This window comes from Gopherus flavomarginatus, chromosome 3, assembly GCF_025201925.1.
Source record: "Gopherus flavomarginatus isolate rGopFla2 chromosome 3, rGopFla2.mat.asm, whole genome shotgun sequence".
NCBI classification, from domain to species: Eukaryota; Metazoa; Chordata; order Testudines; family Testudinidae; genus Gopherus; species Gopherus flavomarginatus.
In genome coordinates, this window is record NC_066619.1 from 215,310,616 (window position 1) to 215,328,966 (window position 18,351).

The following is an 18,351-nucleotide window of genomic DNA, read 5'->3' on the forward strand; positions in this document are numbered from 1 at the left end:
CCTTTAGACTCTAAAGGACACAGATACGAGCAGAACAAAGAGCTGTGTCCCCAAAAACAGGAACAAATGTTTTAGACAGAATTTCTATCGAACATCCTTGAACAATGACCCTTAAATTTTGGGCTAAGTTTTAGTAAAGTAACTGAGCACATTTGTAATCAGGTGTTGCAATCAGATCTCTCCTAATGAGCCTCAGTCCTCATTTGCAACATCTATCTTTCTTTTTCCAATCCTGGGTCTTGCTTGAGCAAGGACTAGTTTTGGGTCTAGAAAGTAACCAATGTTCTGTGTAGTGATTTTTGAAATGACGATGGAGGTCATTCCATAGTCCTGTAATGAACATTTAAACTAGTTTAACTTCTGGACAAAACCAGAACTTGAACACAACTCTTCAGAAGAACTGAAAACCGCTTTAACCGATGTTGTGTTCAAGCTTACAAATATAAAAGTATTATGTAATATCAACATTTGTGAAGAAAACCTCTTTAGTAAACATTTAAACAAAATGCTGAAAGAAAACCAATAGGATAATAAGATCCCCATAGTGAAGAAAGTATTATTCGTAATATTTTACTATCTGTTATGAATAGATGGTCCCAAATCATGCAGTCCTAATCTGGAATTAGATGTGATTTGGAACATCCCCAGTGTTTTAATGGGTTCAGATCACATGTGATAGTTCAGGCCCATCTTTAATTATAAACATTTAAAAGCAGCATTATTTAGACTACATTTAAACTTCCTTTTTTCTTAAATTTAATGGATGACCCTAAAGTGGTGTGTGGTGTTGTTTCAGCGTTACTTTTTCACTTTTGGTGTTCTTCACCTCTTTTTTTGGTTTTAGTGTTACAGCAGTAATGTTGATGGGTAAATGGGTTTCCATTAACTGGAGGCTTGATCTCTTCAGGATGTCAACAAACCCCATTAAAAGACACCGTCAGGAATGGTCTAGATCAAGGGTGGGCAAACTGTGGCCCACAGGCTGCTTCTGGACCATCAGATATTTTTATCCAGTCTTCAAGCTCCTGCCAGGGAGTGGGGTTGGGAGCTTGCCCTGCTCTGCCACTCCAGCCAGGGAGGAGGGTTGGGGGCTTGTCCCACTCTGTCACTGCAGCCGGGGCGGGAGGTCGGGGGCTCCCCAGCCCCTGACTCACAGTTCCCTTGATGAGCACCATCTTCCAGCATGCAGAGCCACACTGCGCAGATGCGACTTCACTGTGCTGTTTCCGGGATCGGAACCCCACGCCTATGTGGCAGGCCCCCAATCTTCTTCCAGTCTCCTACAGCCCTACACTTGAGAGCCTTGAAACCACCCAGGGGCCACACCCATCCCAGCAAGAGTTTCTCCGCCCATGATGGTGCCAGGTACAGCCCTCTTGGAGTCACTGTTGGCAGGGCCCCTAGAAGTCCCTGGTACTGCCCCTGTGGAGCCCTATCCCCTCATGCCACCCTCCCCCCACCTCGCTACCATCTCTTATACAGCCCTCCTCCCCTACTAGGCATTCATGCCCACCATACAATTTCCATACCCAGATGCGGCCCTCAAGCCCAAAAATTTGCCCACCCCCTCGTCTAGATAATGAGTGCAGAGGACTGGACTAGATGACCTCTTGAGGTCCCTTCCAGTCTTATGATTCTATGAATGTGTGATTAGGATTATCTCCTAGTTTTGGTGCAATTTTCTTAAGATTCTCTCTCAATGACTGCTACTGTACTTTGGGATGAACAAATCTATCCAGAATAGAGTAGTCCTGTAAGTTACCCAAGGGTTCTGTGTCCTCATAACTTCCATTGGGAAAAATATTTGGGGTGAGTATAAATGCAAGAACACTGCCTATTATGATGAGATATGAGCTGATGTTTAATAAAATAAATCCTGACCAGCTCCAGTTTCTGTATACCCATTTATTCCTGTCTTTGCAAATAGTCATGGAATAGGATCTCTCAAACATGATTTATAAAATGGTGTTTGTAAACATGTCCATTGTAGAACTGAAGAATGTATTGGATACAGCCCAGGACTTTTATTTCAAGCTCTCATTGTTAATTTTACTTCAGGCTTAAGCATAAATTTATTTTATGATCTCAGCATGTTATCCAATTAATCTATTGTAAATTAGTTCGTAATTGTTTTTTTTGTTTGTTTTTTTAAGTTTAATTTACATGTGTATTATCAACTTTTCCACCACTCTTTTCTTTAACTTATAGATCTGGCAGTGTGGAGGGAAGCTCTTATTTGTTCCTTGTTCTCGTGTTGGACACATCTATCGTCTCCAGGGTTGGCAAGGAAATCCGCCCCCAGTGTACGTTGGGTCCTCTCCTACGCTGAAGGTGAGGCTTTACTTAAAACTGCAGAGTAGTTTAACTTAAATAACAATGCTTGTACACATACAGCATTTCTTCTTTATTACAGGTCTTTGAGTATATGTCTCTAGGGAGTGCTCCACCATAGGATGCGCATGCACCCACGCTCTTAAAACCAGAGAATGCAAAACAGTATCTGCAGGCACTTGCCTGCATAGAGCAGAATCTTGTGCCATCTCTGTGACAACACCTCTCTGTCTTCCAATCAAGAAGGATCTCCTGATGTAGAACTCAGGGACCATGATCCATCTCAACCCCTCCTCGAATCTGAGAGCATGGTTCCTGGATGGTTCTTGAGCATGGAGCTAACCTGTTTCAGATGAGTTCCAGTCAGTTCTCTTATCAAGCAGGAAATCTAGTACTCTCAAAACTTTCTTTCAGAAGTGAAAATTCTTCTGATGTTCCCCTTGGTTCTTCCTGAGCCTCAGAGCTTCTGCTTTCCAAATCCCGGACTGCCTGTTGGATTTAAAGACACACAGTCTGTCATTGAGTTTAATTGGGGTACATTTGGCTGCTGTAATAGCCATCCACTCATCTGTTGAAGGCTTCTCAGTCTTTGCCCACCTTACTACAGCTAGATCCCTCAAGGGCATATGCAATTTGTTTCCCCCCTACGGAACCCAGCTCCCCAGTAGGACTTCAGATTGGTTCTCAGTGCACTGAGGAAACCTCCATTTTGAACCAATGGTGGCCTATTTCCTCTCCACATCTCCAAGACTTCATTCCTCATAGACATCACTTTAGGCAGTGAATGGGAGAGCTCAGTGCTCTTATGGCTGACCCACTATTTGCCACCTTTTATAAAGATAAGGTAACACTACATCCCCCTCCTCGCTTCCTCTCGAAGGTCTTTGTGGAATACCACATTAAGCAAGAGATACACCTGCCTGTGTTCTACCCAAAAACCTCATACCTTTAGAGAAGCAGATCAGCCAACATAGACTAAATGTCAGAAGGATCCTCGCCTTCTACCTTGACAGGCAGGGATGGCTCCAGGCACCAGCATTCCAAGCTGGTGCTTGGGGCAGCATTCTGCAAGAGGTGGCAGTCCCTGTTGTTTTGCCTCCAAGCAGTGCGCCGAATTGCCGGCACGGACGGCGGGGGCAGTCCGTGTACCCTTAGGGTGGCAGGCGTGTTTCCGCAGTGGCGGCAATTCTGAACATAGAAGCTGCTGCCGAATTGCCGCCGCTGCGGAAACACGCCTACCGCCCTAAGGGTACATGGACTGCCCCCGCCGTCCGCAGCGGCAATTTGGTGCGGCGAAAACTGTAGAGCCAGCCCTGTTGACAGGATGAAGATAATCCTAAACTATGTGTATCATTTGCAGAGGGGATGAAGGGTCAGCCTGTTTCCGCTCAGACTGTCAGAGTGGGTTTTGGGTTGCATCTTAACCTGCTATGAATCTGCTGGTTCCACTGGAGCTCAGTCCACACCTGTACTCTGTTGAAGGATATTCCTATAACAGATTTTTTTAGTACAGCAACTTGGCCTTCCATTCATACCTTAACCAAGTATTACACCATTTTATCTGCTTCCAGGGATTATACTGCCTTTGGTGACAGTCCTCTGAAACATTTTGGACTTGCCTCTTCAGCACTAACTTCCTGGTTGAGTTACTGCTTGGGAGTCTCCTAAAGTGGAATATATATACTTACAGGAGGAGACGTTACTTACTTTACAGTAACTGGAATCCTTGGAGATATTTTGTTCCTATGGGTGCTCCACCTCTTGTCCTCCTTTCTCTCTGCTCTGGAGGCTCTGCTTCACAGTCAAGAAGGAACTGAATGACAGTAGGTCCATGGCTCCTTATATGCCCTTGTTTGGAAGCCACAGGCACTGCTGTGAATAGGCATGAGCCCGGAGACACCACTTTGCATTCTCTGGTCAAGAGGGCACTGGCACTGTGGAGCACCCGCAGAAACAAAGTATCTTGAAGAAATCAAGTTACTGTACATTAACCGTACTCTCCTTATTTAAAGAAACATCATTTTTCTTTAAGAATAGTCAGTAAGTACTTTATTCCAACTGCCTTAGTCTGATAAATCTGATTGAAGCACTTGTTTATATGAAAATTCCTCATCTGGAATCATTTTCTCCCTATTGAATAAAATATACATCACTACTATACTTGTAAATGCACTCCTGTGCTATACTAATACTCTGTTCTAGTTTAAAGTACAGTTTTGTTCTGAAAGTGACAAAGTTAAATTGGTACCTTCTTACTAAACAGGTCTACTCCCTTGTGTATTCAGTCATATCTGCTTGCTTCAATGACAAGCATATTTTAATTGCATACTGTTAACACTGTCTGTACCATGCTGAAAGAAAGAACGAACCATCTGTGGCAGATGCATTCAAATACTACAGTGATGAGATCCATATAAAGATCTAGATAAAAATGTGAGCTGGACAGCTTACTACAAGGAAGATGAAGACTGGGGAAGAGGGGAATAAGACCGTGTGTGATAAGATTGTGTGAAATTAAAGATCGTTTTACACTTTTTATTTTCATATATGTGTGTTTATAATCATAATTCCTGGTAGTACTGCTGAGCCAATGCAGGCATGGAGAGGAGATAGAATCTCTCTTTTGTATCCGTTGAACTGTTTAAGGCCTGATCCACACTTAAAACTCAGTTTGAAAAATGTATGCCCCTGAGAGATGTCATTAAGCCAACCTATGTTCCAGTATCAAAACCACTAATTCAATGGAAGAATTCTTCTGTGACCCTATCTGCTACCAAGAGGTTAGGTGGGGGGATTAACTACAGTGACAGAAAAATTCCTTGTGTTGCTGTAGCCAGGGCCGCCCAGAGGATTCAGGGGGCCTGGGGCAAAGCAATTTTGGGGGCCCCTTCCGTTAAAAAAAAGTTGCAATATTATTCTCATGGAGGCTCTGGGGCAAATTGCCCCACTTGCCTCCCACCCCCCGCTCCGGGCGGCCCTGGCTGTAGCAAGTGTCTGCACTACAGCAGTGTAGTGACATAGCTGTGCTGCAGTGGCATCTGTAGTGTACACAAAGCCCTAAGATCCAGATCAGTTACACTTGTGAAATCCAGTTGGGGGTTAAAAGGTGTCACTCTATTTTAATGCTACGAAGTGTAGAAGGTAAAAATAAACTCCAGATGAAACATCACATTTTCTAGAGTATTGCAGTCAAATGAACAGCACTGTTTTCATTGTACTTCTAACTAAGGCAACTTTTTTTTCAAAAAAGAGAATTCCCTAGATTTAGTTATAATTACAACCTTCACTAAGCTCACTTAATTATGCTAGTCTTACTCCCAAAATATATAAAAAGGCTATTTTTGTGCTGTATCTTCTGTAAAGGTGGCAAGTTGAGGGCTGTATAACACGTATTAACATGTTTCTAAGAATTCTTAAATCTGTGAGATTAAATTCCTCATACATACAAGATATTGGTTTTATTTTGCAGTAGTGATGTTTTTCCCTCCCTACAGAACTATGTCAGAGTGGTGGAAGTTTGGTGGGATGAGTACAAAGATTACTTCTATGCCAGTCGTCCAGAGACGAAAGCACTACCGTATGGGGATATATCTGAGCTGAAAAAGTTCCGTGAAGATCACAACTGCAAAAGTTTTAAATGGTTTATGGAAGAAATAGCCTATGATATAACTTCACACTATCCCTTACCATCTAAAAATGTGGACTGGGGAGAGGTATGTACAGTGAATGCATCTAAAATCAGCACATGCGATAGGTTTTTAAAGTTGGGAGTCCACAATGAAGCCACTGTAACTTCTTGTACCTGATAAATATTTTAATATTTAAACAGAAAACAAAGAATTTATTTTGGTTACTGTTGTTTTTAAATGTGGAAAATGAGGGAATATGTATATTATTTTTTTACATGTATAGCAAGCACCTCAATTTATGGTTAATATTATCCTGCCTGAGTGTGAGAGTTAAATCCAAGGAGGCTATTAAGTGGCATGCAAACAAAACAATGACAAAGATAAGGCTCCTTAAGTGAACAATGGGTGCAGCTATTAATTGGGGGAATGTCTCTGCCGGGCTCCAGCCTAGTTGGCATGTTTTACTCTTCTCAAGGCTAAAATCATAGAGGATCCTAAACCTTCAAGATGCTGTCCTAGAGAAGAAGGGGGATGAGTGGGCTGTCAGCAACCATAGTGAGGCTCTGGCAGACAGACATGCGGCAGGCAGGCTGGCTCTCCAGAGATGGTAATAAACTGAACCTACCCAAGCTATGAATAGAGAGAGTAATCTTAGGCAGACTAATATGTGTATGCAACATGTAGTTGTTTTAACCCAGGGGTCGGCAACCTTTCGGATGTGGTGTGCCAAGTCTTCATTTATTCACTCTAATTTAAGGTTTCATGTGCCAGTAATACATTTTAACGTTTTTAGAAGGTCTCTTTCTATAAGTCTGTAATATATAACTAAACTATTGTTGTATGTAAAGTAAAAACTGTTTTTAAAATGTTTAAGAAGCTTCATTTAAAATTAAATTAAAATACAGAGCTCCCTGGACTGGTGGCCAGGACCCAGGCAGTGTGAGTGCCACTAAAAATCAGCTCACGTGCCGCAGGTTGCCTACCCCTGTTCTAACCCATTTTCTTAGATGCTGTGTTTCTTTTGGCAAATCATACTACTTTGTTTTGAATAAGCTACTTTCTGTGTCACTTTAACTAGCTGCTGGTCACAGGTTTCCAGAGATAATGTGCTTTCAAGTGCTAAACCCACTTGAGTCTGTCAGGTTGACCCATTTGGTAAATAGGGAGGCTGCAGGCCAGAGATCCAGTCTAAAAAGTGGCAGAACCATGTGGTTCCACCAAGAGGGGAGGAAGGTAGCAAAGCCTGTCTCATGGGGTGAATGTGAGAGGGAGTTAGTGTTGTAAGGCACAATTTACCCAGTAACCATGACACTAAATAGCGGGTCTGGGTAACACTTGACAGATAGGTATGAAAATACTGTATTTATAGAGTAACGACAGGAGATCAAATGCAACAGTAAGTAACTAACTCATGATGTTTTAACATGTTTTTTATTACTTCCACATTTTTGTTGAGAATTCTTTTGTCTGTGTGTACTCTTCTTCATTGATGATTATAATCCCGAGTCCGCCTTTCAGAGTGAAAATGTATTTTGAGAAGAAACTTGGAATCACGATATGGTGTTCAGTGCTCTTCACTATTTTTGAAGTGAGGGGCACTTTGGCAAAAAAAAAAAAACTTCAATGTGAGAGCCACATGGGGTGGGGCCGAGGGGTTTGGAGTGCGAGAGATGATCCAGGGTGGGGTGTGGGGGTGAGGGCTCTGGCTGGGGTTGAGGGCTCTAGGGCGGAGCTGTGGATGAGGGTTGAGATGTGGGGGTGAGGAGTTCAAGGTGCAGGAGGGGGCCTGGGCAGAGGGTTGGGATGCAGGGGTGAGGGGTGCAGGAGGGGGCCTGGGCAGAGGGGATGCGGGGGTGAGGGGTTCAGGAGGGGGTTCAGGGCTGGGAGTGGAGGGGTGGGATGCAGGGCAGGAGTGAGGGCTCTGGCTGGGGGTGCAGGGATGAGGAGTTTGGGATACAGGCAGGCTGCCCCAGGGCTGGGTGCTGGCAAGCAGTACAGGAGCAATGAGGGAAGGGGTCCTCTATCCGCCCTGCCAGCAGCAGGGAGCTCTGGGGCCGAGGCCCAGAGCAGCCCTGAAAGTCCCAACTTGCTTCCCTCCCTGGTTCCCACCCACCCACTACCTCTCTCCTCTCCTCTGCGTGGCCCTTTAGAGCTGCTGCAGGGCTATTAATGGCCTGCTGTGCAGCTGCACAGCTTAGAGGGAACTTAGGGAGCCACACTTAGGGTCGATGGGAGCTGCCATTGGCTTGCGGGCCTTGCAGTGAAGAACACTGGTGTATGTAGAAAAGGCATATCAGGAGACAATTATGCAGAATAATCAAGATATTTGCATTTGAATGTGACTTTGAAGACTGTTAAAATTACTGGGACATCACAGATTCAGCATTCTCATTTAACTGCAGGAAAAACAACTTGGCAGGGTTTAAATTCAGTGCATGATTTACAGGATCTGAATTCTCTTTCATAGACCATCCTCGCTGGGTTTTTTACATACTCCTTTGTAGGATTCCCTGCTAAGTCAGGGAAATGCCTTGGCTTATGAAGATTGTTTTAGTCCCCCAGAAGCTCTGCCTGATCTCCGCTATGAGTGTACTGAACCTACTTCTGCAGAACCTGGAGGCAGAGGTAGTGAGTGTTCTAACTGGCAGAATAATAAGCCCTGTATTCCATTCTACTTCTTAGTCAATTGGCTAATCCATTAGATGTGCAAGGGAGTAGTTTTAAGAACTTACTCTTCTATAGGTATGAAGGATCTACTTATGTGACCTCCAGAGAGCAGTGGTGGAGTACAGAGTTGTCCAGTGCACAACAGGCATGTTGGGAATCTGTCAGGCTCTATTATGAGGCCTTTGGACCTGGTTGTACAAAGTGCATGTGAAGATGGACAAACAGTCCTGCATCTGGGAGCCTAGGGAAACAAGACTATCTCCATCAAGGCAGATTTCTTGCCCAAGAGTTAATACAAAGCAGTAAGTTAGTTGATCAGCTTTAGAACTGTTCCGAAGTCCACCTAAGGTGGGGAAAATATGTCAACATCTAGCTCCTGACTGATCTGTTAGAATCACTATGATAGTGTCTGGAAAAAAGGCAGGGAGCATCCTTGAAAAAAGGAATTGAAGCCAGCAGCCCCTTGGATGAAGTGACAGGGAAGCTTGAAGTAGTGTGGCATGAATCAGAGTGCTATGTCCTCAAGCTTCTCTGAAATGTTTTTGATCTCTCTTAAACAATGGCCAGCAGTCATTACACAATGTTTACAGGATTTTAATGCTCCTTTGTTGCACTTTTAATAACATTGCCTCAGTTGTATTTCTGGATGGCCAAAACCTTTTTGTCTCTACTATTTGGATACCAAGTTCTTTCCAGTCCTATTTTTCTCATATTTAAAGGATTCCGTCACTAAGTGGATGGCTGCTTTTTATTGTAGCTTCTTGGATTAGTGTTCATGTCAACCCTCCACTAATTTCCAGCTGTTTAAAACACCCTAACTTGCTGGTAGGTTCTCCCTCCTTGTTTGCTTCTTAGTGGAATTACTAGAATAGAATGCTGGTGAACAACCATGTCACTGATGCAGTTAGTCATTGGCTCTGCGTGTGTGTTTTTTCTCTACGTGCTGCATTGGCTCTGGCTAGATAGCCTGTACATTAGGCTCCGATTGAACTGCTCAATAAGACCACAAGACTTGGTTTAGTAGCAAAAACACCCGGCCAGGTTTATTGTTGATGAAGCACAGTTCTAGCTCTCCGGAGTGTCTAGTTACGCTAGCACATGTATGCCTGTAACAATGGACCAGCTCAGTGTATGGCGGGATTCTCGATTTCCTGCCCCCAGGCCAGTCAAAGACACACCCGTTGAGACTCCTCTTTATACAAAAAAGTTACATATTGCCCCTGTGACATGTTTAGTTACCACCCTTTCACCTTGTACATGTTGGGCTTATCAATCAAAACATCTCTATTCATCACCCTGTCATCCTGACCTTATCTTTAAGGGGAGGTCAGTGTGTCCTTGTATCATCTTTGGGAAGCGTGTTTGTGTCATACTTGGTATCAGGGTGTACTGGTATCACCCTTCTGGAAGGTGTTTACATGAGTGTCCTGTGCCTAGTACTTCTCAAGAATGTGTATATTTTTGCAGTACCAGGCCTATTCTTGCCAGGCTCTGCGAACCTACAAGCAGGCATGTTTTATAACAGGACCTGACTTCTGCTCACAGCCTGACTTTTGCTAACTTTGCTTTATATTAGCAAGGCTTGACCACTGCTTTAGTTCAGGCCTTTTATACAAGGGCTCGTGACTCAGGCTCTCTCTTTCTACTACAACTGGGTTAATATTTAACTGGAAACTTCATTAATCACTGCTGTTCATGATGTGTAAAGATTGGTGATAAACTGTATCTATTTGGGAAGACAGCTGTGATAAATACCCATAGATTCATAGAATTTAGGGCCAGATCACTATAGGCTACTGGCCAGTCCCCTCAACCCAGAAGGAGTGACACCATATTCAGAATCTGGTTCAGACCCTCTTCTCAGGGCTTCAGTTTTATTTCTTCCACATAAAATTAGTGCAGCACATTGAGCACTCCTTCCCTGCCCTAACCTGGAGTGTTCTGTAGGGGCTTATCTATTCACTACAGGTTTCCATTCTACAGGCCACTTGCCTGACAGCCATACCCTGCTTCCTCCTACAGGAGTCCAACTACTTACTGTTAGCTCTGGCTCTCCTTCCTGTTACTGCCTTCAGGCTCTTGGCAGCTCTGTTCCAGCTGAGTCACTTTCTGGCTTTTAATAATCACCTGATCCTTTGCTGATATGTTTCAGCTCAGCTACCTCCCAGAGCTCATATGTGAAACTAGGCCCAACTCCTATAAAAGGGATTTTTTGGCCATTCATCCTGTGACAATTAACTAGCTGAACGATATGTATATGACAGGCTCTTACAGTTCACCCAGTTACCCTTGCATTTAGCTCAATAACTTGTTTGACTAAACCATACTTTCCAGACAGGCATCCAGTCTTGATTTGAAGATATCAAGAGAGACATTTTTTTCCAATGGTTAATCACCTTCATTGTTTGTTTGTTTTTCCCCCCCCCCGCCCCTTATTTCCCATTTGTATATGTCTGACTTTAGCTGCCAATCAGTAATCATTTAGTACTCGGTATTTCCCGCCCCCCACCCCCACCCATGGTACTTATATACTGTATCAAATAAGCTCTCAGTTTTCTTTTTGATTGAGCTCTTTAAGTCTCTCAGTGTGTAAGGCTTTTTCTCCATACCTCAAATCATTTTTGTGGTTCTTTTCACAATCCTTTTTAAAATGTGGACACCAGAATTCTACAATGTTGAAGCTTTATCATAGTAATTTTCTGACATTCAGGTCAAGCTCCATTTCATTTTAAGTCTGAACAAAACAACCACCTATCTCATCCCTCAGATCCTCTCCTAGGTGGGAAGCCCGATCAACCCTAATTGCAAGCCCCTGCTGCACACCATTCAGGAACATGTGAAGAATCCTTTCATGGGGGATTAACTGCATAAGAAACCAGGCCTACATCTGAAAGAGCCCCTGTTCTGTATGAATATGGTAAATTTGAAATCAAACTTCCATACAGTATATTCACTAGCATATTTATGTCTGTTATCTCACAATAGCTCTCAAATTAGTATGGACAGTTGGATTCATAAAACTTTCTCCTGAGAATTTAACAACCTTATCTCATTTGATTCAAATTTCTTGCAGTCTTGCTTCAAATATCCGTGTATATTATTCGTTGGAAGACGATAAGTAGGATATTCCTTAACTTCTTTGCACTAGAGATCATATTTTCCCAAAGTCTAAACTGAAGTGGAAAAAGCCCTTTTCTCCTTCTATCCCCACAGATCAGAGGCTTTGAAACTGCTTACTGCATAGATAGCATGGGGCACACCAATGGCGGCTTTGTAGAACTTGGACCATGCCACAGAATGGGAGGTAATCAGGTAAGTAACCTTGAGGCAAGACATTTGAAAGAGATAGTTGATGCAATGAGTAATCATAAAGCTGTTCTCTGATAAAGTCCCTAAAACTACTGTGGTTACCAAAAAGTAGATTAAATGTGGGGAAAAAGTTGTGGACTGTGCCAGCTTTTATAGGTGGGAATTTGGGATTTGTTTCCACTCAGGAAATATTCCTTTTACTCACTGTGATGCCTTAGTTACTACTTTTCAGAATTGTGATATAGGTGTGCAATGCACTGATGCAGTAAATGGCTTTCCACTACCAGAAACAAAGAATAAAATACAAATTAATTCATAAGTGAAGCTGAGTTAAATTGGAAAAAGCTTAGTTCCTAACAGATAATTGTAATAAAACTATTGCACAATTTGGCCCAAGTCTTCACAATTTTGCCATCTCACCACCACAAAGACAGACCTACTTCAGGCAGTCAGGTAGCTTTATCTTCTTGAATTTGATACTTAAAGTTTTGAAAATCTGTAAACTGAAAAATGGCTCAAAGCAGAATGAAGAGATTAACAAAAAATTATCTTTTCTCTCTCGATAGATATAGGACTTAATCTTATGCAGTCATACAGGATGGTGTCCCTGTTTAAGAGCCAACTGAATACGATTTTTTAAGTAAAAATGTCATTGTTGTAACTGTAGTTTTAAAATATAATGCAGTACCCTGTGAAAATACATTTTTAGCATACAGTACTCTAGAAAGCCTCTGAAAAAATCATTCTTTTTCCGTCGTAAAATCTTACCTTAATTAAATGCCGATCTAAGAAGTAGCAGAAATTATCTGTTTGTATTTCAATTTGGTAGTTTTCCCTCTGACCCAGTGCTCTGTAGTTCTTAAATTTATTATTGTCTTCATTTGAAAATACTGGTGAGGACAAAAATTCACTGGTTTCCAGCTCTTTGAAAGACAGTGATTATATAGCCATCAACCCACCGATTGATTTATCCAGCTGTTCTCAGGAGCCTCTCCAATTAAAATCGTTTGCATTTATCCCCTGTGTCTTAACTTAATTTAGTAGTTGTATATATTTAGTTTTCTGAGCTCAGAAAGAAGGTACTTCGTATGCTAAGTCTGATAGTGAAAAGCTAATATATTGCATCACCTAAAATAAATCAGTCCTATTTAAGCAAAGGTAGGTGTAATGATAATTTCAAAAGAATATTCCATATGATGTAAATTAATTGTTATAGTATTGCTTCTGAAATTTCAGTTAACTTATAAAGTTCACCCTTTGTGTCTACAGTAACAAAAAGGTGCCTCAATATTTTTCTTTTAGCTTTTTCGAATAAATGAAGCTAATCAACTAATGCAGTATGACCAGTGTTTGACTAAAGGACCTGATGGATCAAAAGTTATGATTACGCACTGTAATCTAAATGAATACAAGGAATGGCAATACTTCAAGGTATGTGACAGCATATGGTGCAAGGATAGATGATTTGTTAAGACTTTTTTTTACACCCCATTTTGTTAAGACTTTTTTTATTGTGCATACATCTGGAAGTAAAGCTGTAGGACCAGATTCAGTGAACTTGGTGTGGCAAAATGTAAATTTCACTTTCCTGTACCAGGCTCTCCTCTTGCTTTATGGGAGGAATTCACTCTGAGGGAAGATGGATTTTGTTGGCACTACTCACCCTCTCCCAGGATTTCCACTGCAGAAAAGCAGCTTTAAATTCCACCAGGAGAGCTGCTGCCAAGGAAGAAGGAGAAAAATTGTTCTCCTTAACCTCTGAGGCTAGGACAAAAAGCAATGGGCTTAAATTGCAGCAAGGGTGGTTTCAGTTAGACATTAGGAAAAAATTCCCAACTGTTAATTTGGTTAAATACTGGAATAAATTGCCTAGGGAGGTTGTGGAATCTCCATCATTGCAGATTTTAAGAGCAAGTTAGACGAACACCTCTCAGGGATGATTTAGATAGTACTTAGTCCTGCCATGAGTACAAGGGACTGGATTAAACGACCCCTCAAGGTCCCTTCAAGTCCTATGATTCTATGGGTATGTGCTGAATCAGCACATTCCCGCTGCCCCCTTTTTCGCACTGTGGTGGCATGCACACCCCAGTGAAGGTTGCAACAGCTTTTGCTCACAGCAACCTTCCTGCTAATGCCCTTCCCACCAAGAGTCTTCCACAATGTCTGTACTGCCAGAAGCTGGCATAGATGCTAGGGTGAATTTAGCAGCTCAAATAATGTAACTTGATTACATTGCATATCTATACTGAAATAGTGCTCCATTTAAATTACATTTTCCAGCAGTACTGAGAGAGGGGAGGGGAAGTACAGCAATGCTAGTTCTATTTCTGCTAAATTTAGTAATTTATATGTGTTGTCCTATGTCTTGTTCAGCATTTGGTTTTGTTCTTTTTTGAGTTAGCTACCTATTCTCTTGGTAAATGTTGTCTTGTGTTTTCTAAATGATGCATGTGGCCACTGTGTGATGCTATTGTGAAAGATCTGAATCTTTAAATGAAGTATTGATTTCATAGCTTGTAACAGCTATTAAGTAAATATGTATTTTGCAATAAGTACTAACTTTGAAAACATTTTTATCCTACTTCTCTATTATATTTAATGAGTCAGCTTACACTTTTGTTCCAGTAAAAAGAGATAAAGATAGAATACACCAATAAGGAAATTTGGCTTTAAATACATATGCGCGCACACACACCTCAATTATGTATTTGAGGGCATAATGTGGTCTAACAGGGTTGAATGCCAGATTGCTATTACCCACTTGTTTTCTGAATCATTACCATCTAGCTTGTTGTGCATTTATCAATTCACTCATTAGTCTGTTGGTATCTGGATTCTATTTGCCTGAAGCAGCTAGATTCTTTGTTAAGCATTATGTGGTGAAAGTCTATTTACCTTCCACTGACACGCAAGTTTTTGTAATATTTGCATACAGCTGTGAAGTCCTGAATAACAAAAAGCTGTTTGTATGGAGCTAAAAAGCTGGGAAGAGACAGACAAGACCATTAAATCTCAGCAATGTAGATAAAAATCAATACACACTGTTTTGGTGTCTACTTTGTTCTGTAGTGTATATGTACAACTTGTTTGGTCTCCACCAATTCTAATGTGGCTCAGCATGTTACTTGCCATTTCATTAGGTTTTGTTTTTACACAAGTTAAATCCCTTTCCACAGTAGCTGTGCCAATTGCGCAATTGTTTGCTTCAATGTTTCTGTTACTAGAAGTTAGAAGAGCATGGCCCAGTAGGCACAGCACAGAATGTGGACCAAAACATTTGGTTTATTTCCAAATAAATATGATAAAAGACTATTGAAGGTGGGTAAGCAAACAAACACTGGAAACTTGGTGCACTTGTGAGACAGATTTTCAGTGTTTAATTACTGTGCAACCCATTTTAAAAATTATTCTTACTGATGGGGGTGGACTGGGGGAAGATAACAGTTATAACCAGTACAAGAAATGTGATGCCCAGTGCAGTCGTGAACAGCAACATTTTTTGAGGAGTGTTTCAGTGTCAGTCAAACAGTCACAAGATTTGGCCTACTCTAGTGAATCAGTTATGTGACTATAGGGATTCAGTAGCAGTGCTCCTATAGGCCACTCAGGTATCCCAGAGAGAGAGTATAGCCAGATCTGGTCAGAATATTCCCTTTGTCTTTTGCTGACTTGTTGATTTGGGGGAAAATGGCTATGTCATAACCCCACTTCTCCCTGCTACCACTGGAAAAAGAAGATGTGGGAGAAGAGCTGAGGCAAATCATCACTTTCACCCCAAATATTTGCATTGCTGTAATGTCAGCATTATGGTTATAACTTTAGGTGAAGCATAAACAGCCAGATTAGATGGCAATCCTAAAAAGGAAAGGTCTTGTTTTCAAGCATTTATTTGTCTTTAAAAAAAAAATAACTAGGCTAGACAATTTTTTTTTATTAAACATAGTTTAGGATCAGTTATGCAGAAGTAGCCTGTTTCCTATGAGAAATAAGTGTAGGTTTTTCAAACGGACCAAGTGCCTCTATTTACATTTTTATAATGTAACATTTCAAGATGTGAAAATATAGGCCTAATAAGTGATAAAATTATTAATGTAGAAATGAGACTTTCACAGGGACCCTGGGTAATTTGTTTTTAGACAGCTACACATATTAGATGGGGAAGATCTTAAATCTATTTCTGATTATTTTTGTTTTCCAGAATCTACATAGATTTACCCATATTCCTTCAGGGAAGTGCTTAGATCGCTCAGAGGTCTTACACCAAGTCTTCATCACTGAATGTGACTCCAGTAAAGCAACACAAAAATGGGAAATGAACAACATTCTTAGTGTATAGACAAAACAAACAAAAACCTGGCCTACTGAAACATTAATTTGTACAGGACTGAAAATAACCTGAAAACTGCTGCAACTATTAACTTTGTACAGCTGCAAGCCTGAAATCTCCTGACTTGGATGAAGGACATAGATGAACTGTGATTTTACAATAACATTATCATCTGCAGTTAATGTTTACAAAACTGCTTTTACCTTAAACTTTGTAGATGTTTACATCTTTTTGTTTTAAGATGTTGGAGGTTTAATGTGCTCTTAGCTATGTTTTATAGGAACAAAGTTAAAGGCACTGTGGTCTTCTTTGGGATTTCACTCAGGGGTCTGAAGGCAGATTTTTTACACACACTTGAAAAGGTTGGAGTACCCAGACTTTCATATAATGTGGTGATTATCAACCTGTTGTATCTTTTTATTTTACATCCTACCAAGCACTGCCACGGGTTATTAGCCAGAGTGGCCTTCTTTCACAGTCATGCTGCTTTTTTGGAAAGGTAGATTTCAACATTAGTGCCTCCTTCATTTCTCTATATATTTTACAAGAAAAACATTTGATGGAATGTACAGTATGGATATGTTGATAAGTCATATTGACAAGGATTAGTTGTACCACCCACATAATTACTGAAGACAAGTCTGTTTTGCCAATCTGACTTCTGTATTTACTACATACTGGTAAGGCAAATAAAGGTACAGACCACACCAGAAATGCTGTAGGGGGTTCCAAAAATATTGTAAAATGTCCCTTTTGCAGCTAGGTGCTGTAATTTCATTGGAACTTTAAGTAAGCTGAACCAGGTATGCTGAGTAGCACTTGGATGCACCTGCTATATTAGGCTTTGTCTACACTAGCACTTTAGTTGGTCCAATGAGTGAAAAAAAATCCCACCCCGGCTTACATAAGTTTCACCAACAAAAGTTGAGCCCTTGCACCTCACAGGATCAGACCCTGAAAGTATTTGTTTTAGAACCAAATTTTGCCCTCAAATGCAGATTAGTGTTCCATGTAACGTCCACTGAAGTTAGAAAGGGTTGTGTGTCATATCTAAAGGCAGAATTTGACCTTTATAAAGCTATCTATCTATGCATATTTTGGCAATGATTTGGGATCTCCTCTGGCTTCTTTAAACTTCTCAGCTGTCCTTTAAAAGGTGTGAAAAATAGAATTAGAAAATAAAGAGGGAGAAACTGGAAAAAGGAGAATAAGAGTATAGGTAACTTTATTATTTGTGTGTATGAAAACTGACTCCATTTTTTGTGTTGGGTAGATTAATCATGTTACTATGCATTAGTGAAAGAAAGGTGGCATATAAATTGTGCAGATGTGTATTTTAAATGGGTATTTTGTGCAATTCATTAAAAGATACTGTATGTGCATATGAATCTGTATCTGAAACTGCGAACTGCAAAACATGAGAACATCAGAAGCTGTTGCTGTAATGACTTTTCCTATTGTAGCCTGCTTGGGGGGGGGGGGGGGGGGGGGGAAATGTCCCATATCTTGCTTTGTAAACTGATATCACTATGCATTTCTACACATTTTATAAATTTGATTTATGCAGATTTTGATACACTGTATGTTTCTGTAGAAATTGTATAAATCTTCAAAAGTTTTATTAGGGATAATATTTGGGGAGCCGATGTGCATCTTAATGCTGGATTGCGTGTTTTCTAGGTGAGGAAAATTAAAACAAATATTTTAACTTGTGGGTTTGCTACACTTTTATTGTCCAAAGCACTTGCAACCCCTCCCAGCTTGACATCGTCCACAAACTTTATAAGTGTATTCTGTAAATCATTGATGAAGATATTGAACAGAATGGCTATGATAAGCAAGGCATTCAACCTGAGCCAGGCCAAATCCCAGACTTGCACCCTAATCACTGGCCCCTTCTATCCACTGCCTTAGCCCAGTTGGCTATGCTGTCACTTGAATCTCTGAACTACAATGTAAAACGTTGTTCCCTAGAATTAAACAGTAGTATGTATTCATCTACAGCAGCCATGAAAATGTACCTGGTGTTAACAACATTACATTGCCAAGCTAGTTCTTTTTTTAATAAGCTCACCTTCTTCTGTT

At 41.0% G+C, this 18,351-nt stretch overlaps 1 protein-coding gene across 2 annotated transcripts in view; it reads left to right on the top strand.

The window, feature by feature from the left end:
* GALNT7 (polypeptide N-acetylgalactosaminyltransferase 7) overlaps nucleotides 1-17,979 on the top strand; it is a 103,139-nt gene extending 85,160 nt beyond the window's left edge. For both annotated transcript variants that reach the window (XM_050945336.1, XM_050945335.1), the window contains exons 8-12: nucleotides 2,209-2,331; nucleotides 5,826-6,044; nucleotides 11,841-11,939; nucleotides 13,239-13,367; nucleotides 16,138-17,979. In XM_050945336.1, the coding sequence (XP_050801293.1) occupies nucleotides 2,209-2,331; nucleotides 5,826-6,044; nucleotides 11,841-11,939; nucleotides 13,239-13,367; nucleotides 16,138-16,275 (708 nt within the window). In that variant the 3' untranslated portion in view covers nucleotides 16,276-17,979. The remainder of the gene's footprint in view (nucleotides 1-2,208; nucleotides 2,332-5,825; nucleotides 6,045-11,840; nucleotides 11,940-13,238; nucleotides 13,368-16,137) is intronic.
* Nucleotides 17,980-18,351: the final 372 nt, after the last annotated feature.